The 24,645-nt window shown below is 35.5% G+C and overlaps 1 protein-coding gene and 1 non-coding gene across 2 annotated transcripts; both read left to right on the top strand.

The window, feature by feature from the left end:
• The first annotated feature begins 2,169 nt into the window (after positions 1-2,169).
• LOC117031371 (small nucleolar RNA SNORA18) lies at positions 2,170-2,299 on the top strand. The gene has a single exon (XR_004424518.1). It is a non-coding gene; the product is annotated as a small nucleolar RNA SNORA18 (small nucleolar RNA).
• Positions 2,300-13,801: 11,502 nt separating this feature from the next.
• On the top strand, positions 13,802-14,734 carry LOC117031163 (olfactory receptor 4P4-like). The gene is given in 3 exon segments (XM_033121535.1): positions 13,802-13,875; positions 13,877-14,298; positions 14,301-14,734. Coding segments are annotated over 3 exon segments (930 nt in total).
• The last annotated feature ends 9,911 nt before the right edge of the window (positions 14,735-24,645 follow it).

Genomic DNA, 24,645 nt, shown 5'->3' with positions numbered 1-24,645 from the left:
GCACCAGGTACAAACAGCCAAGTGAAAACCACCGCTGCGTCTCTGCCTCTCTTGCCTGCCTAGTATCACTGTGGTTTTGATCTGGTGTTTTCACTGCCCTTCTTCATGTTGACGTCTGGTGTTCTCTGTTTATAGTTACACTTCTGTATGCTTATATCCACAGCCTGGCAGTTTTTCTTTCCTAATGATTTATTTATTAGACATTGTGTTTTCATAATGTCTGACCATGGACCTTCAAGTTGGTTGTTCTTCCTGACTCAGGAGAAGGCACCAGATTCAATAATAGTAGGATCTTTATAGTTTAAGGATCAATGTACATAATCTAGGTAATCTCCCTTTTATTTCTTGGGGTTACACTTAGAATTATTCCCATTTTTACCTAGATGCTTCTAGAACAGTGACAGAACACAGTGAGAAAATTCACCCTTCTGAGGGAGTCTTTTTTATCTTAGGAAGGTTTTTGACTATTGTAGTCATACTCTTTATTCTTTTTTGTAAAAATTCCTTTTTTCTCCTAAAATGATTCCTTCAAATTTTGGGTAAGTATTATGTTTTTTCTTGAATCATACCAATTAGAATAACTTATTTATAATATTGAGTTATGATTATGGCATAGATGGCCCAAATTAAGGTAGATATATTTATGTGGGCTAGAAATAAAGTACAATAGTTGATGGTAGGGAATTTAAAAATAATAACTAATTCAAGAAAAGCATCATAAGCCAGAGGATTTTTAAGCTTTGAAACAGAGTTACATAACAGGTATGAATTATTTTAATGAGTTTTGAAACAATCCAGAATGGAGAGTAACTTGAGAGAGACTGGGATATTTGGATGAATAATATATTAATGCAGTGGAACAAGATATTACCTTTTGTCACCATAAGTCAATACCACAGTCTCTAATTACATTATCACTAAGAAAGTTTCTGATTTTGGTTTGTTTACTTATTTGTATCCAAAGTCCATATATATATATTTGGCACTTCTATTTCTTTTTTTAATTAAAGTTTATTGGGGTGACAATTGTTAGTAAAGTTATATAGATTTCAGGTGTACAATTCTGTAATACATCATCTATATATATATCACATTGTATGTTCACCACCCAGAGTCAGTTCTCCTTCCATCACCATATATTTGATCCCCTTTACCCTCATCTGTCACCCCATCCCCCCCTTATGCTCTGATGGCACTTTTATTTCTATTTATAAATTACTAAATTATATTAAGATGACTAGATGTAATTCAATTTATTTTACAAGGAACTTTAGAATTTCTTTAGCCTGAGAAACGGTCATCTAGTTCTCTGTGTAGGAATGGAAACCTGTGAATTCCACAGTGAACTTTAGTGACATATACACATCACTCTTTTTTTCCGATCCTGTAAATTTCAAGTTTAATCCATATCGACCAGTCTACCATCAGTCATGGCTGCTACAGTTTGATTCTGCACTTGCAAGGTTTGCGCAGTAGCATATTCCAGTGGGCAAAGCTTTAGTTGAAATTTTCTTTTATTTCAATACAAGAAAATATGAAAAGCAGTGCCTATTAGATCCAATTTAGGTGCCTCCCCAGATGCACTCTATGTAATATGTCTGATGGACATATTTTAATATAGAGATCCCATGGCTACTGTCGCCACATCTCCTTCAGACAGAGATTATGATCTTATTCTGGTCCTGAATTTTATAATAAAGATGATAGAGCTGCACAGATGACTGAAGGTGCAATCTCACCAGGATTTTTTTGTTGAAGTCAGTGTTCTGATAGGGAAAGAGTAGGACTCTGAGATCTAAAATAGACACATTTGTGTGGGAAAGAGTGAGAACCATGAAGTCACACATCTTGCATTCTCATGGTTGTCAAAAGTAGCTTCCTCTCCCTTGAAAGGGAGGAAAGAAGTCTTCCCGAGCCTAGACACCACGCTGTCACCTCCTTTGAAGAAGTGGTCATGCAATGATATTTGTTCTCCTCATGAGCTTTCTTTTAATCCTTATCACTTCCAAACACGTAACCAGGACAAGTCACAGGCAAGTTCAATTTTGTTCTAGGAAGAAATGATACATATGAAGGAATTGCAGGACGTGCCTACTGTGGACAAGTGTGAACCACGGGAGCACTTGACCATGAAAATGGACCTTGAAGGTGTGGCAAAATATGTCCGGTGTTGAGGTCTGTCCCGATAGGGCTTTTTCTGTAGACTCAAATCATTGGAAATGCCTCATTGAGAAACTCTGTTGATGGCTTTACTCACAGAACTATGTGTTAAATCTGTGGAATGAACTATAAGGCAGAGCTACTAAAAGTATGAAAGACCTAGGAGTCATTTCTTTTCTTTATTTCTTTTTTTTTTTTTTTTAGGTATTGGCACTATGTTAAAAGTCTGTACTGTTCGTGGGTATGGTAGCTTAAGAGTGAATATGATTTTGAATTTAATTCATAAATAAAGGGTCCTAATATAAATTGCATGAAGAAATTAGATCCCAAATTTTCTAGTTGGGGATTTTTTAAAGTATGTAATCAGTATGTCCATATTCCAGTGAAGATTAAAAAAACATCAACTAAAAGAATTGTGAGCTGACCGACATGACAACTGTCATGTCATAGCAATATGACATGCATTTATTTATTTTAATGTCTGTTTTTTAGCATACATCTTTAGAAATATATTACTTTAGAAACATATTTATTACAAATGTTCTTAGATACTTGTCTACATGCATTACAGAATGGTATACTTCCATTCACTGATCAGCCAGCTTAATAATGCCATGTAGAAGACCACTGCAAAATCCATGGCCTATATAATAAGCATTTAATTCCTTTGCACGTGTCTTTGGGTAAGCTGGGGTTCAGCTGATCTAGGTTGGGCTTGACTGAGCTTTATTTCAGACCTAACGGTAGGTTCCAATGTACTTCATGTAGTTCTGATTTTTCTCAAATAAAATAGAAGTGTTATCTTAGTCTTTGCTGACACTGCAATTTTATATTCTATACTTGTGATGTTTCACTGTACCATTGACTATTATGGAAGTTCAGTGTTGTATGTCTCTCTCTATCTTGTGGTACACTTAACTTGTAGATTTTTTTATACTAAAAATGTAGAATAAAGACTATTTTGAAGATCTGAATGAAATGGTAAGGTTGCATTATACCTCAAACAAAACAAAACAAAGACAAAAGAAAACATAGCTTGTCACCATGTAAATACTGGATATATCAGAATATGGTCAAAATGAGTCATTCCCACTCAGGTACTATAAAAGTGGGGAAAGAAGGGAGACTTGGACATGTGATAAATGTTTTAATCTCCTGGATATGTTTAAATGATGAAAAATGAAGTCCTATGGAGGACGTGACAACTATCTTTACCTATTTAATTGAGCAGTGCAGGGAAACACGTTCAACACATTTTATGCTACATCAGGGGACAGAAGTACAACCACTGGGAGACATATCTTTATTTTTTCTACTATGAAGTAAACTAATTTACTCATCCAGAAAATGAGAAGAGTTGCCATTTATTTTCTTCAGTGAAGGCTCTAAACCAGGGGTGTCCAAACTGCAGCCCGCGGGCCAACTGCGGCCCACAATCCATTTTTAACTGGCCTGCAGCAAATTCCAAAAATATATTTAGTTTCCTTAAATACACCAGGTGAGGCAATACGTACTTCACCTCAGTGAGTGGCCCGGCTGTTTGTGTATTTTACCGCATATGGCCCTTGGTAAAAAACGTTGAAAAAAGTTTGGACACCCCTGCTCTAAGCAAAGTCACATCTTCCATCGTTTTTTTTGTAATTAAAGTTTATTGGGTTGACAATGGTTACTAAAGGTACGTACAGTGTTTCCCCAAAGTAAGACCTAAAGGGAAAATAAGCCCTAGCATCATTTTTCAGGATGATATTCCCTGAACAAAAAGCCCTAAAGCGTCTTTTGGAGCAAAAATTAATATAAGACCCAGTCTTAGATTCGGGGAAACACGGTAGGTTTCAGGTGTACAGTTGTGTAATACATCACCTATATATCACATTGTATCAGAGGGTAAGTGGGGAGTGGGGTGGTAGATGAGGTTAAATGGGATCAAATGTATGGTGATGGAAGAAGAACTGACTCTGGGTGGTGAACACATCTTCCATCTTGTAACAAGGTTTTAAAACTACAAAGCTGGCAGCCAATGTTGTGATTATGTGTCTATGAATTAAAATGATGTTCTTGACCAGACTTAGCTGCACTGAAACTGGGAAGAGTCTCATGATTCTTGGTCATCTTTTTACAAAGAAACAAGAGGTTCTCTAAATTCCTGTGACTGGGATAGACTCTGAGGAACTTTTGTGAATAAGAATAAGTTTATAAAGTCACTGATGGAAACGAATACTTTTTCATATATTCCACTTGGTCTTTGAGAGTCACGAACCTGTCAGCTTTTACCTTCTTAGGGACTTCAGACCTCCAATATCACTAAAATTCCTGGATAGTCAAGACTTTAGTGCAAAGACATAAAGGAAAGAGTATTGTGGAGAAAAAAAATTATCAAGTGGATTACATTTATTTGTTTCCCAGTTTTCTAAATTCAGTTCAAGTTTAGCTCCCTTTGTGTTGGTTAGCAGAACATATGGGAGTATATATCCAAAGGTAGGGCTTTGGTATTTTATTGACTCATAAGCTTCTTGTGCTCTAAGAACATCAAGTATTATTTAGTCCCAGTGTTTCCAAATTGAAGTTCCCAGACGTACCATTGGCTATAAAAATTACCAGAGGACCTTGCTACAAATACAGATTTTATATACCCTTTATCCCTGGTTTGCTGGATTGGAAACTCTTAAAATACAAACTCTTAGAATATATTATCTGTTCAAAAATCTCTCAAGATGATTCCAATGACCAGCCAAGTTTGAGAAGCCATTATTTTAATATTGATGTCATTATTTTAATATTGAGCAAATGGAGGCCCATGGAGACCCAGTGAGTATAGGTCCAAGGTGGGCCATTAAACGTATTTGTATGGTTCCAGGGCAAGGATTTCTTAATTATAACTTCTAATCCAGATGTTTTGCTGTCTTTTGATCTTTCCTTTCTTTAATTTTGTGACTTCATCAACAACAGAGATAAATTTTAAAGCACTATGTACAGTTTTTAACCTAAAGTTCACAAACACACACACATACACTCACAATAACTTGGCAGTAACTTGAATAACTTGAATAATCAGATTTGTGGAAAAGACAATGGGATAATTGCAGAGAGGTAATCAGTGCCATGTTCATTTGCTATGGAAAAATAAAGCTCAGATTGTATGAAATGAAGGAGTATCACCAAGGCAAACATCAGTTCATATTAGAAAGGCATGTTTGTTTGTTCAGAATGAGTCTTTCTGGAATGCACAGCTGGAAATGAGGTTAGGTTAGTCAAGGAAGTGGTGACTAATGGCTCCCTGTATTCAGCAGAGCTGCTTGGTTCAAACATTGGAGGAAATACGGTTTCCAATCATGCATTTTAGCAAATTCTATTAACTCTGTTGATTGAGTCCTAGTCACCTATTCACCACAGATGGATTTATTTTCATTCAATTTCTTTAGTTTTTCCTATTAATTGCTTTACATTAATAGGGATGACAGGCTACAAACTATAAGATTAGCTTTAGCAGAAGCATGTTAATGGGATGGTACAATTAAAAGGGAGAAATTGGAGGCATTTTTTTTCAATTTCCTTATTGTTTGGGTCAAAAAAATGAGTCCTAGAGAAAGGAAAAGCTTTTTTTCCCCAAGACCAGAGGATGAGAACAAGTGCTTTGTTTTTTAAGACTTTGTTTTGTCTCTTTCACATTCTGCACATACTTCTTCCATTCTAACTTTGCTGGGTTTAATTTTCACTCTGTTTTGAAGGACTTTTATCGAAATGCTTTAATTCTGATCGCTGTTATCCTTTTGTTCATACAACATATACATAGCGAGCACGTAATATATACCAGTCACAGTTCTAAACACGAGAATACAGCCTTAAGCACTTCACAGTACTCTCATTCTTGGAAGAAAATGGCAAAAAGGCAAAAATAGGGAGGAGAAAATAATGGTGCTGAGTATGATCATGCTGAGCTTCTGAGATTAATAAGAGTTTTCTGCCCTAGATATTTCAGAAAATGATCTTATTCTGAAATATTAGAACAAATATACTAATGATGGTGATGAAAAATAATACCTTGCTCCTGTAGAATGTGTTATTCTCCCATTTGTTCCTCCCATGAAACCCTGTGAGGTTGTTGGTATTGTCTTCATTGTACAGATGAGAACATTTAAGATTATCCAGGTTAAATTGTTACGTCCAATTATTTATCATTAGCTTCTCAGAGAAAACCTTCCTGACCCACAGTTTCTTCATTGCAGTCTTTACTTCTGCATTTCTCATTGTATAAATCAGGGGATTTAACATGGGGGTGATAATGGTGTAAAATGCAGCCACCATCTTATCTTCTGAAAAGGTAGTGTCAGGGCGCATATACATGAAAGTACAGGGACCAAAAAAGATGATGACCACAGCGATGTGGGAGCCATAGGTGGAGAGAGCTTTGTGCCTGCCGTCTGGTGACTGTTTTCTTAGGGACACTAGGATGACAGTATAGGAGATTAGCAAGATAACAAAGCTCCCCAGAGCAATGGTACCACTGTTGGCTGTCACCACAACACCAACAACATATGTATCTGTGCAGGCAAGTTTCAGCACAGGGTGGACATCACAGAAGTAGTGATCAATCTCATTGGGTCCGCAAAAGGGTAGTTGGACTACCAAAACGACCTGGATAATGGAGTGTAAGAACCCGCTTAAGTCCCCAGCAGCATACACGGACTCTTGACCACCAATATTCTTTCTTATTCATTTCCTATTCCTACTGCGCCCTTCCTCTTCATTCTTGCTTATCTTTCTTTTTCCTTCCTACCTTCATATCACCTCCTTCTTCCTTTTTCATGCAATGCCCAAATGCCATACTCTTACTTGTTGAAACTGTTAGAGGGAACTTATGAGCTTCCTACCACATGGAAGTAAGCACAGCTGATTTCTTGATCTTACTGGACTTTTTAAGAGAGGCTATGTATTTCTTTTCCAAACAATCTGTAAATAGCTAAGAAGTGGGGGAAATGTATCCGTCAACTCCCCTATCTATCCCACTAGTCAAAGTTCACCTCCCAGTGGGCCATTTTCTCTGCAGTTTCTGGCCATGTCACTGGATCCTTCCTGCAGTTACAGGAAGGAGATGACAGAGTCCAGATTAGTATTAGGGCATTCATAGCAGGAGGCCAGCTTGAAGGGAAAGCCATTGGGCATATCTAGGTTACAATCATGTCACACAGTACCTGCCACCTCAGCAACAATAGAGAATCTCTGGGAGAAGGATTCCAGGAGTGCCCACATGGGTGTAAGCCAAGGTCCTATCAAGTCAGGCCTCTGCTTGACCTAAAGATGGAGAATAGTTCCCATCTCTTCATCTGTGTTCTCTTTATATCATGGTGAAGTGCAGACCATTGCTAGGGCAGGTCTGGCTATAAGGAAGGCAAGTACAGAAACCTGGGTGATATGTAATGAAGTCCAGTGTAGTTCACCACTTATACCTATATGTATTTTCTTTTTTAAATTAAATATATTGGGGTGACATTGGTTAATAAAATTATATACCTCTGATATATATAATTTTATTCAAGTGTACGATTCTAGAATATATCATCTATATGTTGTATTTTGTGTTCACTACCCCAAGTTAATTCTCTTTCCATCACCATATATTTGAACCTCTTTTCCCTCTTCCACCATGCCCCTCACCCCTCACCCCTTACCTTCGGTAACCACTAAACTGTTGTCAGTGTCTATGAGGTTTTGTTTGTTTGTTTGTCCTATTCATTTGTTGCTTTCAGTTTTAATCCCGCATATGAATGAAATCATAGCGTTCTCGACTTTTTTCTGTCTGACTTATTTCATTTAGCACGATAATCTCAAGATTGTATTTTCTAATGATATGGGATCTTATTGGAGAATGAAACACATTACCTTCTTCCATGAAAGGAAAGGAGATCAGAGGTACAAGTGAACATCTTCAAGGCAGTGGCCATTTCTAGTTTCCTGAGAAGTCTTACAGTAGGTTAGAAAAGCAAGCTGTGTTTCCTACTGCTGCAGCTGTTCTCAGGGCGATAACAGATACTCATCAACTTACTCCTCCAGTCATCTGGGCTTGATCTCCCCCAGTTGCTCTCAGTTGCATAACTGCTTAGGTGACACTCACCTCCACCTCAAAGGGATTTGCCTCTTCCTTGCTTTGCCCTTGTCAGTGAATCCTACTGAAAACTAGCAGTTTCCACCATCACATAATAAATGATTTGGAGTAGCACCCTCACATACGGTATATGTTATTTCCCATCATGTGTTGTGTCTCTTTCCTAATGGTAAGAGATGTGAGTAGAAAACTTTTTGTTACTGTTGTTCAGGAAGTCTCTGCATCCCCTAGACACAAGACTCCTAAGAACTCCACCCTGTGACAGTCTCCTGAAATTTCACAGTTTATCTTCCACTGTCTGCCTTGTGTGAATTGAGTGGGTATATAAATTACCTATTACTGTGTACTGACAAACAGTACTAAGCCAAAAATTAGTGACTTATAACCACAAAATTTAATTCAAATGTGAGTAGTTTAGAATCACAAAACCAAAAGTACGGGGCTGGCTTAAAAATAGACACATAGCTCAATGGAGCAGAATGAAGGGCCTAGAAATAGAACCTGAAACATATGGTCAACTAATAGTTGACAAAGGATTCAGGACTATTCAATGGGGGAAAGAAAGATGCTGGATAAACATGTGCAGAAGAATAAAATGGACCCTTATTTTACACCACTCACAAAACTAAACTCAGAATGTATTTACAACTTAAATGTAAGACCTGAAACCATAAAATTCCTAGAAGTAAACAGGGAAAAATTCCTTGGCATCAGTCTTAGCAATAAGTTTTTGGACATGACATCAAAGGCACAAGCAACAAAAGCAAAAATCAACAAATAGTACTATACAAAACCAAAGGCTTTGGCACAACAAAAGACGTAATCAACAGAATGAAAAGTCAACTTATTGAATGAGAGAGTATTTGCAAACCATCTACTTGATAAGGGGTTAATATCCAAAATATATAAAGAACTTATATGATTCAGTACCAAAAAGCAAATAACCTAATTCAAAATAGGCTAAGATACTAAACAGACATTTTTCTAAAGACATACAAATGACAACAAAGGTACATAAAAACGTGCTCAAAATCGCTAATCATTAGGGAAATACAAATCAAAACTGTAATGAGATAATACTTCAGGCCTGTAAGCATGACTGTCATCAAAAAGACAAGAGATAAGAAGTGTTGGAGGCTGAAAGTACAAGATCAAAGTGCCAACAAGGCTGGTTTCTAGTGAGGCCTCTCTCTTTGGCTTATAGGTGGCCACCCTGTCACTGTGTACTCACATGGTCTTTCCTCACATGGTGTGGGCGGCGGCGGGGGGGCGGGGAGAAGAGAAGGAAGGGAAGAGAGAGAGAGAGAGAGAATGCTGAAATGGAAATACCATTGTAATCTTCCCATGAATCAAGAAATAGAGCACTGCCATCACCTACAAAATCAAAGATATGTCCCTTCCTGTCCTCACTCCTTCCTTTCCCCCTCATGGGTAAAATAAGTACCGTGTGTCCATCCCATCGGATCCTTGTGAAGATTAAATGAGAACACTTCATATATGATCCATAGCAAACCCTCAATATGCATTTGTTAGGATTTATTTTGTTCACACAGCACATGGAAGTCAGCTCAATCTTTGGATATGGTTGTGACAAGAGAAAAGGAAGAAAGACATCCAGAAATGCTATAAGGCCTTGGAGGAATTAAAACATGATAAACTGTAACTTTTCCATTTCAAATAATTTTTTGAAAAATTTTCTAAATCCATACAAAATACTATTAAACATTATCAGTTTATTATTTTTTGTGAAATTATCTAATACTTGGAAATAAACTAAAACTCTTTTAAATTCTCTCAGAGAATGCAATAAAGACATTTTTGGAGGAGAGATGAAGGCCACTGGCTACCATAAGGGGTAGGTCTCTTTACTCCTCAGTCAGTTTATAGGGGTCATAGAAAGGATAAGGTCTTTAAAGCAAAAGCATCTCAAATTTGTCTTCATCACAAAATTCTCTGAGTAAAGTTCAGGGGAATTCAGTCACTGGAGCCAGGAGGAGTGTCTAGTGACTGAGATTCCTAAATCGCAAGAAAAGTTAATTGAGGCTTGTGTACTATTTATAATCTAGGTTCTATCCTAGCAGCATGCAGTTCTGATAACTTGGATCTAAAGGAAATCCAGTTAGTGAGCTTATGATTTGGGAAGGGTTATTCCTAACAAACAGATTGAGTTTACGCATTTTTGTTTGAGTATGACCCATTATATTTTTAGACTTAGAGAGTTTGGCTTGATTAGTTATCTCTTTGTCATTAGCATATCAAAATTAGAATGGCTGAAATGGTTCAAAGGCAATAACTTTAGAGGTTATCTGGTTTTCCATGAAATAATTAGGTAACTGTGAAAAAGTGGGATTTTTAACATAAATTTATTCTGTTGCTTTGACTCTACATAGACTCAGAAAACTCTGCTTTCAACTTCTGGTTTGCTAAATTCCAGTTAGGTGTTCTACATATACTTTATCAGAAAAGCCTCAACTAATTTTTACCTCTCTAAAGTATTATTACTCTTAATTAAATACCATACTCATTTGCATAGCATTTTATTTTTTAAATATCTTCATACATTTTTAAATTTGAAATTCATAACTGTGATTTACTTAGGAGAGAAATTATTTCTCTATATTTTAGATAAAGAAAAGTGTTAAAAGATATAAAGTTAGGAGTCCACATTTAAAATTGATGACTAAGTCAAGAATAGAAAGTAGAGATCTTCTCACACTCTAAAATTGAGAAGCTAGAAACGTAGGTGGTAGTTCATACATGGTGAACCACAAGTGTATTGGGAAGCTGAAATGAAAAAGAGGAGATTGACAGGAAAGGAAATAAAGCATTATCTGTTGTCTCGAGAATGGAGAAAATTGGAGATTCAAACATATATTTAGCAAAATTGTTTGGTTAGAAGATCTGACCACATTTAATTATCAGGAAAATTAATTTTGTATCAAATGAAGACAGAATGATTGGCTTTGCCTGAGTATTCTAACAACCTTGGTTTCTTCAGGGGCCTAATTTAATGTATGAATCAAAATTCCCTTGTTTCATTTTGGAGGAGGAGGAAGGGAAAACAACTCAGGTGGGTGTTATTTCCATTTACATGATTAAAGTAATGGTTTTGTTGATGTCCATTCAAATGAACAAGCAATTACTTTAAGAGTAAATTCTAAAACCAGTATTTTAAATATTTTTTAAATAGTCTATTTATTTATAAGTAAGGAAATAGTTACATGGTATAATTGGAGGTATGAAACCTGACTTTCAATGGCTTCTCTAGAAGCTAATACTAAAATTGCACCATAGAGATAAATTTCATTTGCTTTAAAGCTCTATTGTAATGGAATGTTTTACTTGGAAAGTGACACAATTTGTAAAAGGGAGTGATGAGGAGAGAATTTAAAAATCAATTGATGAGATAATATAGCTACAAGATTAAGAGATATATCACAAATTTTAAGAAAGTGTGATGAGTATTAATGGTAGAACTTGGGGTCAAAATTTATAATAAAGAGAAATGGATCATGTGGTTACTAGTTTTGCGTTATTTTTTCATCAGAACTGAGATGCAAGCTAAATTAGTAGAAGCTATGATCAATTCCCTACTGAATTGACTACATTTTAACACATCACGTCCTATTGGTTTAATATAATTAACAAATAATAAATTCAAACTACCCTTATTATTCTATATATTTTCTGTGTACTTTTAATTAAAATAACTCTATTTAGAACTAGAGGGTTTGACAAATAGATCTCAAAGTTTCCTTCCTGTTCAAAATAATTTTATGATTTTAAAATTGCATTTTCTGGGGTGGCCGGTTAGTTTAGTTGGTTAGAGCATGGTACTGATAACACCAAAGTTGCTGGTTGTTTCCCTGCATGGGCTACTGTGAGCTACGCCCTCCTTAAAAAAAAAAAAAAAATAGAATAAAATAAAATTGCATTTTCTATATGGGAGTCATATTTAGTGGGCTTTTATTGATAACTTTAGATTACTGATTTGGTAACACTGGCAGTAAGAGAAAATCAGTAACGAATACTCCTGTGATTAATAAATCAATGCCATTTATTGATTTATTTGAATTTCATGACCCTTTTGTGACAAAGTCCTGGAAGGGTTCCTCATTTCACAAATGAGATCACTTGAATTCAAAGAAGTAAAGTTATTGCTACCCTGATTCACATACTGGTATAATAAGTATAGAACTTGGGTCTATACACAGTTTGTCTTCACAAAAACCTATTCCTACATACTTCCCATAAACTTTTTCTATGAATTATGCAGTGTGAAGATTCTTTATGGATTTGGAAAAAGGCATAAATTGATCAAATATAGAAAAGAAATTCATACTCTGAGTCAAACCACTAAGAAAACATTGACTTGCAGAATATGATACACTGAGTCAAGAGCAAAACCTTAAAGGTATAACTGCCATGTGCTCCTCTTCCTAAATTTTAACTATTGCTTTATTCTGTGGCTCATTTAAGTATATGATTTTTATTGACATCCCTATAGAAATATTATACTTCTATTATAAAATATCAGCATTTTACTGTCACAAATCACTAAGAAAAGAGTAAACAAGCAATCAAAAAATTATTCAGACCAATTGCATGGACCTCTTGCAAAAAGTTTTAACTTTCCACTATGTAAATATAGATGTAGCATATTATAAGTCTTTAAATATTTTTCTATATCATTCTAAAATTATTTTGAGGTAGAATGTATTCCACTAGGGACAACTGTTAAGTTTTACATTCACTTCTATATCATTGAACAAAAACTTTGTATGATTTACACCCGTGTCTTTAACAAATCTGAGTTTGAAAGGATCCAGAGTAATGTCCTTTCCAAGGACTTAGTTGTATATTCCTTTAGAATTGGAAAATATTTGGCAGCTAACGATAATTTAAAAATGTTTTTTAATTAAAATTTATTGGGGTGACAATGGTTAGTAAAATTATGTAGGTTTCAAGTGTACAGTTCTACATATCATATTGTGTGTTCAACACTCAGAGTCAGTTCTCCTTCCATCACCACATGGTTGGTCCTGTTTACCCTCATCTATCACCCCCTTCTTCCCTTACCCTCTGGTAACCACTAAACTATTGTGTATGTCTATGAGTTTTTGTTTCTTTATTTGTTTCTCTTGTTGCTTTGTTGCTTTCAGTTTTATATCCCACATATCAGTGGAACCATATGGTTCTCCACATTTTTTGTGTGACTTATTTCACTTAGCATAACAATCTCAAGGTCCATCCATGTTGTCACAAATGACACTATTTCATCTTTTGATTGATTGAGTGCCTTCATTTTTATTAATGTTGAGATTGAATATAATGCCCTGAAAGACCAACGTAGAAATCATCATGAGATTATTTAGAAAAAAGAATTATTAAAATTGAATATTAACTTGGGAAATTATGTCCATTAAACATAACTTCATGATGTTAGTATTATCATCAATATTCTTCATGAACATTTCTGACATTGACTTATGCATTATGTCTTTACAGAGAACTGTTAATGCATTTTTACTGCCCTGGACCATGGAAAATAGGAGTAATGTCACTGTGTTTATTCTCTTGGGACTATCTCAAAACAAGGACATTGAAATCCTTTGTATTATTTTTACTTTGCTACATTGCTATTTGGATGGGAAATTTGCTCATAATGATTTCTATCACATGCAGTCTGCTAATTGACCAACCCATGTATTTCTTCCTTAATTACCTTTCACTTGCCGACCTTTCCTATACATCAACAGTGAAGCCCAAACTAATGACTGATTTGTTGAAAAAAAGAAAGACCATTTCCTACAATAACTGCATGACACAGCTTTTTGTTCTTCACTTCCTTGGTGGCATAGAGATCTTTATCCTCACGGGGATGGCCTATGACCGCTATGTGGCCATCTGCAAGCCCCTGCACTATGCGGTCATCATGAACAAGCAAAATTGTAATATGATCATCGTAGCTTGTTGTACTGGGGGATTTATACACTCTGCAGATCTGTGTCTTCTCAACGTCTTTTTACCATTCTGTGGTCTTATGAGGTTGATCACTACTTCTACGATGTGTATCCTTTGCTGAAATTGGCATGCACCGACACAGACAGAATTGGTATCTTGGCAATTGTTAATTCAGGTCTGATTGCTCTGGTGATTTTTGTGATTTTGATGGTGTCTTATATTCTGATATTTTACGCCATCAGGGCTTACCCTGCAGAGAGCCGTACCAAAGCTCTTTCCACTTGCAGTTCTCACCTCACAGTTGTGGTCCTGTTTTTTGTGCCTGTCTTCTTTATTTATATTAGACCAGCCACAACTTTTCCAGAAAATAAGGTGTTTGCTCTTTTCTACACCATCATTGCTCACTTGTTCAACCTTCTAATCTACACACTCAGAAACATGGGGATGAAGAGTGCTTTGAGGAAAGTATGGTGCCAGAAACCATTTTTGATTGGAAGGCAAATCAACTGAAAGTCACTTTCCCTCCTCATTGCTTACCCTATTCAAATGACATTTGTTTGATTTAAGTTTATTAAACTTGGAACTTCGCTATAATAAAACTAATCATAGACATTGGTATCAGTTTATTAATATTATAATTTACTGTAACATACTTTCTTTTTAGATCTGTGTTGCTTATTTACAGCTTCCTCTAATAATTTGAGACATCATTTCCTTGTTCTAGTTCTGTTATACTTTTTGATTTTATTCCCTTTGGATTTTATGTATAAGTTTCTAACTAGAGTTCATCTTTTTTTTTTTTAATTTATTTTTAATTTATTGGGGTGACAATTGTTAGTATAATTACATAGATTTCAGGTGTGCAATTCTGTATCACATCATCCATAAGTCACACTGTGTGTTCACCACCCAGAGTCAGCTCCCCTTCCATCACCATACATTTGATCCCCCTCACCCTCATCCCCCCCCAACCCCCTTACGCTCTGGTAACCACCAAATTACGTTCCCCAGATTAATTTTCAAACCCCGTGGCCATCCTGTGGTCACCGACTGCCCTCCAATCCCCTCACCCTCCCCCCCACCCCCCACCCCTCCCGCCCATCTAGCAACCCTCAGTTTTTCCTCATTGTCTCCCAAACTGTTTCTGATTAGTTCATTCACTTATTCTTTTCTTTAGAATCCGCAAATAAGTGAGATCATATGGTACTTCTTTTTAATCTACCTGTTGTCTGTTTCCATGAATAAGTCTCCAAAAGTACATAAGCTTTATTCATAATGATCATCCTAGACCTCGAGGGGCCGTATAACCTTGTCATCCTCTCTGCATCGTCATTAAAAAGGAGTATCCGAAATTTAGGATCGTATTTTTCACACAGTTCGTGACTGTCTACATTCATCACAACAATTTAAAAGGCAAAAGTTGTCTCTGTGGAGTCTAAACAATAAAAATATGTAATAAATAATGTTTATGAAAATTGGAAGTTTTTCTATTGATTTTAATAAAATCATGTTATCATCAGGAATTTTATAGAAAACTATACAAAATTTTAGAAAAATTTGCTAGAAAAATCCTCTTTCTGTAGTAACAAAGTGGTAGTATTGGTAATAAATAGGGTAGCCATATAATTTATTGCCCAAACTGAGCCACACTTGAGAATAAAAGAGGTGGGTGTACTTATAATTATATAGAAATAATAGACATTAAATGGGATTGTATCAGAAGAGTAAGATGTCTGGCTACTTTGAAATGTCTGAAAATTATAGTGTTGTGGAATCTTCACTTACTATTACTTGGAGCCAGTGGGATTGTAAAAATAAATGTAAATGCTTGTACTGAAATTACTTGATCTAGAGTATGCTTAACTTGTGTGAGGTGATATCTCATTGTAGTTTTTATTTGTCTTTCTCAGATGATTAGTGATGAAATCACTAACTTATTCTTTAATTTTAACTGCTGAATCTCTTTGTTGATGAGTTTGATAGAACTTTGACATTAAATCTATTAATGTGATCAATATGTTCTGTTTCAATTCTGTGATATTTTATGTCTGTATATGATATGTTACATGTATACATGCATACATATACATATATGTATATATGACACTTACATGTTTGTCATATAAATAGGTAAATGGCTTTTCACCATTTAGTTTGTTTTGCTTATGTTTTGCTTTCAGGGAGGTTTGCATTTTTGGAAAGGCTATTTTCTTTATACTAATGTCTCTCTATATTTTTAATCGCCCCCTTTTTGTGCACTTATTATAAATGAATTGAAATAAACTGTTAATACTCTTTAATCCCCAAAATGTGGGATTGCGTTAGTGATGAATAGCCCACACTTCTACACATTACTTCTAGCTCAATATTAATAAAAAGGAAAACGAAGATAAAAATTAAAGCTGAGTTGATGCTTGAATGTGGTCAAGTAATTTACTATCTTTGAACATGTGTTCCCTTATCTCTGAAAGAAAAGGCTGTGGAATGAATGAAAATTCAAGGTATATTCAAACTATGACCAAAACATTTTGTTTTCCATTTGTCTCTCGGTTACTCTCTTTAAAGCATTTAATACACTGAGATGTTAGTGTCTTGATTTAAATTATGGTATCACACTGCCATCTAGTGGAAGTCATTTTTGTTTTACTTGTTAAGGAAAGAAATTCAGACTGCTATGATTTTTGTGGAGGGATTTTGTACTGCACCACATGAAAAAAACTTACTAATTAGTATGTAATTCAGTTGAGAATAAGACTACAAATAGATGAGTGCCTAAGTTGCAATATTGAGGAAAATTAAAACCAACATATTTCATCTTTTCTAATGGTTGAGTAATATTACATTGCATATATGTATCATATCTTCTATTATCCAATCATCTATCAAAGGACTCTTTGATTGTTTCCATGTATTGGCACCATGAATGCAATGAACATCGGGGTAAATATATCTTTACAGATAAATCAAATGGATAGATCTTGAGGTTATCATGCTAAGTGAAATAAGAACAAGTCGAGAACCTTGTTCTTATGTTCTGAAAGCAATAAACTGAAACTTGAAGCAACAAACGAACAAGACAAAGAAACAAAAAATAATAGACACAGACAACAATTTAGTGGTTTCCAGGGGATAAAAGGGGAAGGGTTGGTAGAAGAGGGTCAAGGGGGTCAAATATATGGTGATGGAAGGAGAACTGACTGGGTGGTGAACACACAAGGCAATATGTAGATGATGTATTATAGAATTGTACAATGTAAACCTATATAATTTTACTAAGTAATGTCACCCCAATAACTGTAATTAAAAAAAGAAAACCATCATTTTTTTCTCATTATGTCAAGCTAGGATAAACTTAAAACAAACAAAAAGTTCCCTCATGTGTAATAAGAAATTATACTAGACTGGAAATTAAGATATCCGTATTAGATTTACCTTTACTCTTTAATATTTTCTGAAATATGTGTCATGCAGGAGACCCAGCTTAGATCAGAGAAAGATAAAGAAAATTCCTGTAATCAATTAATTGAGAATTATCCTAAACATAGAGCACTAGTCATGGTCATATACTTTATACTTTCCATTCTCAAAGGTATTCTATATCTACGTCTGCGTCTATGTCTATTTGTCATCCATCATCTATCATACTGGATTTGGGAGGCCATTTTGAATTGCATTTCTTCTCATAGTATGCTATTTTATATTCTTTTATATGCTTGCATTAATGGTCTCCTCATTGACAGGCAAGAATTAATAAATCTTGAATAGATCCAAATCCTTACTGGTTCGCAAGGTTAGAATATGACTATTTAATTAATATCATAGTTACGTTTATTGAATGGGCAATTAAAACAACCGGTTAGATATGCATACGTTCTGGGCTTTGAGAAGCACAAAGATAACTTGGAAACAATAGAGTATTTTGAGAAGACCAAAAATGAAGTGATCTTATTGAAAGCTGTATTCAAATATGAGGATTAGTCCCAGAATATGGGACCATGCATAGAGAATGGGAAATGCATAGAGGCACTGTGGAGTTTTATTGTTTCTGCATTCTTCCTCAAGAGTCATCCGCTTCCTTTTACTTACATTGAAGTTTATATCTGTATAGCCCTTTCTTATATCTGATTCATGAAACTGAGCAACCCGGGGACTCTAAGAGTCATTTATACTACTTTGGTTTTGGACACTATGGAGATAAAGTTCTTTTTTTATTCTGCAATTGGTTTTCCTGTGTTTTTAAAAATAATAGAATTAATTTTCTCTCTTGAAGACACAGAAAACAAGTCCAGCCTTTCACACTTTAGGCTTGAAATATTTGAAGACATTAGTCAGAGTACCCTTTTATTTTTCTTCTGTATTGCAGACATTTTTTTTTTAATTTATTGGGGTGACAATTGTTAGTAAAATTACATAGATTTCAGGTGTACAATTCTGTATTACATCATCTATAAATCCCATTCTGTGTTCACCACCTGGAGTCAGTTGTCCTTCCATCACCATATATTTGATCCCCTTACCCTCATCTCCCACCCCCCAACCCCTTTACCCTCTGGTAACCACTAAACTATTGTCTGTGTCTATGAGTTCTTGCTTCTCATTTGTTCTCTTGTTCTTTTGTTGTTTTTGGTTTATATACCACATATCAGTGAAATCATATGGTTCTCTGCTTTCTCTGTCTGACTTATTTCGCTTAGCATTATACTCTCAAGATCCATCCATGTTGTCACAAATATTCCTATATCATTTTTTCTTACCACCGAATAATATTCCATTGTGTATATATCCCACAACTTCTTTATCCATTCATCTATCAAAGGACATTTTGGTTGTTTCCATGTCTTGGCCACCGTAAACAAAGCTGCAATGAACATTGGAGCACACGTGTGTTTACATGTAGATGTTTTCAGAATTTTTTGGTAGATACCCAGGAGAGGGATTGCTGGGTCATATGGTAATTCTATTCGTAATTTTTTGAGGAACCTCCACACTGCCTTCCATAGCGGCGGCACCAGTCTGCATTCCCAACAACAGTTGTATTACAGACATTTTCACATTGATCGGTTTATTAGATGCTAGGTGCTCTAGTTCCCATATATAATGTCACTGTTGATTACTTGACATTGCAAGGTACCTATACAATTATCATTTGTTACTGGGAACCATTGGCTTACCTACAATGACATGCTTTCAATAATATAATGCTCCCTTCCAAACTAAAATGAGAATGGAAGTTACCTCTTTCTTCTATATAAACTATTAATGCATCCGCATTGAATGCCATGATTATATTAGAATTGAATCAATTCATTCACCTCTACCCATACCTATACCTTTTCACAGCAACAGAGTCTTCATTATTCCATGCTTGTCATGTTGACATTGAACCCTATTATAGGGTTCAACAAACGACACTAATCCTAAATGCATTCCTTACACAGTTTGGTTCCTCTGATTCTCTAACCTTCTCTCATACTGCAACCTGCAAAAACCCTACTTCTAATTGATAGAAACATGAACATCCAAATTCCTACCTTGGCTCAGACTGTCTTCTCTGCTTAAAAAGTGTTTTGTTTTCTTGTTCCTGTAACCTTTCTTAACATTGTAGTTTGTCCCAAAGTTCAAAGTTATATTATGATTTTGCCAGTCAGGAAAAATCTTGGACAACATTCAATAGTCTCAACGTCTGAGAGTACCCTTAATGTGCTTGACACAGGCTTAAAGTAAAAAACTAAACAACAACAAAAAAAACTTATGCAAAGAAATGGAGAGTCTAGATCTAAGATGTACAATGTCTGAAACAAGACATTCACAGAAGGGGTTAACAGCAGAGTAAAGATGACAGAGGAAATAGTGAATTTGAAAATAGATCAATGGTATTTTTGGAATATTGATCCATATACTGTTCCCCATTTGCCTTTCTCACTCCATGACAGGGATGGCGTGAGGGGGAGGGATGGCACAGTATAAAATATATATGGGACTATATATTCTCAAATGGTTACAGTAGAGTTTAAGAAGAGTGGACCTTCTCCCTAGAGTGAGAGGAAGGGAAAGAAGAGGGGAGTTGGAAAAAGCCCACAAAGTTATGCATAGTGACAATGCAGAAAATGCAATATCCTTTATTTAATTTAATTATTTTATTAGTTTCAGGTGTACAAAACGATGTAGTAGTTAAACATTTATTATTTATATCCCTCACATAATGATAACTCCCCTCCCCCCATCTACTACCCCTCTGACATCACATATAGCCGTTACATTTCCACTGCCACTATTCCTAATGTTGTACTCAACTTCTTGTAAATATATATATATAATTGTAGTAGACATTCATTTATTTTTTTATTTAAAGATTTTACTGGGGAAGGGGAACAGGACTTTCTTGGGGAACAGTGTGTACTTCCAGGACTTTTTTTCCAAGTCAAGTTGTTGTCCTTTCAATCTTAGTTGTGGAGGGTGCAGTTCAGTTCCAGGTCCAGAAGCCATAGTTAGTTGCAGGGGGTGCAGTCCACCATTGCTTGTGGGTGTTGAGGAGTCGAACTGGCAACCCTGTGGTTGAGAGCCCACTGGCCCATGTGGGAATCGAACCGGCAGCCTTCGGCGTTAGGAGCACGGAGCTCCTACGACCTGAGCCACCGGGCCAGCCCTTGACATTCACTATTGTTCACCTTCAGCTTCAGGTGTATAGTGCAGTGATCAGGCATCTACACCATCACTGAGGTGGTCTCCCTAATGAGACAAGTGTCCATCATATACCTTACAAAATTTTTACTACATTATTGATTACGTCCCCCAAATTGACTTTGTATACCTGTGGCAATCTTATGGCTACCCATTGTGCTTTCTAATCCCCTCACCTTCCCCCTTATCCCCACTCCCCCCGTATCTAGCAACCTTAGTTTTTCCTCTATGTCTCTGAGACTGTTTCTGATTAGTTCATTCATTTATTCTTTTCTTTAGATTCCATATATCAGTGAGATCGTATGGTATTTGTCTTTCTTTGTCTGACTTATTTCACTTAATATAATGTTGTCTAGGTCCATCCATATTGTTACAAATGGTAAGATTTCATTCTTCTTTATGGCTGCGTAGTACTCCATTGTATAAATGTACCACAGTTTCTTAACCCAGTCATCTACCAATGGGCATTTCGGTTGTTTCCATGTCTTGGCTATTGTGTATAGTGCTGCAATAAACATAGGGGTGCATACATTTTTTTCAAATTAGAGTTTTGGATTTCTCTGAATAGATCCCTAGCAGTGGAATTGCTAGGTCATAAGGTAGTTCCATTTTCAGATTTTTGAGATACCTCCATACTGTTTTCCATAGTGGCTGCACCAATCTGCAATCCCACCAACAGTGCACAAGGGTTTACTTTTCTCCACATCCTCGCCAGAACTTGTTGTTTGTTGATTTATTGATGATAGCCATTTTGACTAGGGTGAGGTGGTATTTCATTGTAGTTTTTATTTGCATTTCTCTAATGATTAATGAGGTTGAGGTTGAACATTTTTTCATATGTCTGTTAGCCCTCTGTATGTCCTCTTTAGAAAAATGTCTCTTCATGTCCTCTGCCCATTTTTTAATTGGGTTGTTTGTTTTTTTGGGGTTGAGTTTAGTGAGTTTTTAAATAATTTTTGGATATTAACCCCTTATCGGATATATCATTGGCAAATATCTTCTCCCATTCAGTAGGATCCCTTTTTGTTTTATTGATGGTTTCCTTTGCTGTGAAAAAACTTTTTAGTTTGATGTAATCCCACATGTTTATTTTTTTTCTCTTACTTCCCTTGCCCAAAGAAATATATCAGTAAAAATCTTACTCCGGGTAATGTCTGTAAACTTTCTTACTATATTTTCTTCTATGAGTTTTATTGTTTCAGATCTTACCTTTAAGTCTTTAATCCGTTTTTAATTTATTCTCATATGTGGTGTAAGGAGTGGTCCAGCTTCATTTTTTCACAAGTGTCTGTCAGGTTTCCCAGCACCATTTATTGAATAGACTGTCTTCACCCCACCGTAAATTCTTGTTTCCATTGTTGTAGATTAAATTACCATACAGGCATGGTATTATTTCTGGACTCTATTCTGTTTCATTGATCTATGTGTCTGTTTTTGTGCCAGTATCATGCTGTTTTGGTTACTGTAGCCTTGTAGTATAATTTGATGTCAGCTATCATTATACCTCCCATTTTGTTCTTATTTCTCAAGATTGCTGAGGCTATCCAGAGTCTTTTATGGTTCCATATAAATTTTAGGATTACATGTTCTATTTCTGTGAAAAATGTCCTTGGTAGTTTGATGGGAATTGCATTGAATCTGTATATTACCTTAGGAAATATGGACATTTTAACAATATTAATTCTTCCTATCCATGAGCATGGTATGTGTTTCCATCTATTTGCGTCTTCTTTAATTTCTCAGTGTCTTATACTTTTCTGAGTACAGACCCTTTACTTCTTTGGTTAAATTTATTCCCAGGTATTTTATAGTCCTTGAAGCAATTGTAAATGGGATTGTTTTCTTAATTTCTCCTTCTGATGTTTTATTATTGTTATATACTAATGCAACTAATTTCTGAATATTAATTTTGTATTCTACTACTTCACTAAATTCATTTATCAGTTCTAATAGTTTTTTGGTGGAGTCTTTAGAGTTCTCTCTATATAGTATGATGCCATCTGCATATAATGACAATTTTACTTCCTCTTACCAATTCGGATGCCTTTTATTTCTTTTTCTCGTCTGATTGCTATGTCTTGAACTTCCAGCACTCTGCTGCATGGAAGTGGAGAAAGTGGGAAACCTTGCCTTGTTCCTGATCTTAAGGGGAATGGTTTTAGCTTTTCCCCATTGAGTCTGATGTTAGCTGATGTTAGGGTTTATCATATATGGCCTTTATTATGTTGAGATATGGTCCCTCTAATCCCACTTTCTTAAGAGTTTTTATCATGAATGGCTGCTAGATTTTGTCAAGTGCTTTTCCTGCATCTATCAATATGATCATATGATTTTCATTTTTCATTTTGTTAATGTGGTATATATCACATTAATTGATTTGTGGATATTGAACCACACTTGCATACCAGGAATGAATCCCAATTGATTGTTGTGTATTATCTTTTTAATGTATTGCTGAATTCTGTTTGCTAATATTTCGTTGAAGATTTTTGCATCTAACTTCATTAGGGATATTGGCCTGTAGTTTTCTTTTTTCGTAATGTCTTTGCTTTTGGGATCAGGGTGATAGTGGCCTCATAAAAAGTGTTTGGGAGCCTTCCTTTTGGAATACTTTGAGGAGAATAGGTGATAATTCTTTTTTGAATGTTTTGTAAAATTCACCTGTGAAGCCATTTGATCCAGGGCTTTTGTTTTTTGGGTGCTTATTGACTACTGATTCAATTTCCCTGGTGGTAATCAGTCTATTCATGTTTTCCGTTTCTTCTTGAGTTAGCCTTGGAAGGTTGTATGCTTCTAGAAAATTGTCCACTTCTTCCAGATTGTCTAATTTGTTGGCATATAGTTGCTCATAGTAATTTTTTAAGTTTTTTTTGTATTTCTGTGGTGTCTGTTGTCACTTCTCTTTCATTTCTGATTTTATTAATTTGGGTCCTCTCTCTCTCTCTCTTTTTTTTTTTGATGAATCTGGCTAAAGGTTTGTCGATTTTGTTTATCTTCTCTAAAAACCAGGTCTTGGATTCATTGATCTTTTGTATTGTTTTTTTGGTTGCTATTTCATTAATTTCCACTCTGATCTTTATTATCTCCTTTCTTGTACTCCCTTTGGATTTATTTTGCTGTTCTTTTTCCAGATCCCTTAAGTGTGAAGATAAACTGTTTATTAGTGATTTTTATTGTTTCTTTATGTAGGCCTGCATTGCTATGTATTTCCCTCTTAGGACTGCTTTCGCTGCATCCCATAGATTTTGGGTCAACGTGTTTTCATTTTCATTTGTCTTGAGATATCTTTAGATTTTTTTCCTTGATCTCTTTGTTGAGCCATTCATTACTTAGTAACATGTTATTCAGCCTCCATGTATTTGTGTGTCTTCCAGTTTTGTCCCTGTAGTTGAATTCTAATTTCATACTTCTGTGGTCAAAGAAGACAATTGGTATGATTTCAATGTTCTTAAATTTATCAAGACTTGTTTTGTGGCCTAACATATGGTCTGTCTTGGAAAATGTCCCATGTGCCCTTGAGAAGAACATGTATTCTGCAGATTTGGGGTGAAATGCTCTGAAAATATTGATTAAATCCAATTAGCCCAATGTTTCATTTAAGGTCATTGTTTCCATATTGATTTTCTGTCTGGAAGACCTGTCCCTTGTTGTCAGAGGTGTGTTGAAGTCCCCTACTATGATAGTGTTACTGTTGATCTCTGTCTTTATGTCAGTCAATATCTGTTTTATATATTTAGGTG

This window comes from Rhinolophus ferrumequinum, chromosome 11 (assembly GCF_004115265.2).
Source record: "Rhinolophus ferrumequinum isolate MPI-CBG mRhiFer1 chromosome 11, mRhiFer1_v1.p, whole genome shotgun sequence".
NCBI lineage: Eukaryota > Metazoa > Chordata > Mammalia > Chiroptera > Rhinolophidae > Rhinolophus > Rhinolophus ferrumequinum.
Note: the sequence above shows the minus strand (reverse complement) of the source record. Positions and strands in the feature narration are given on the sequence as shown.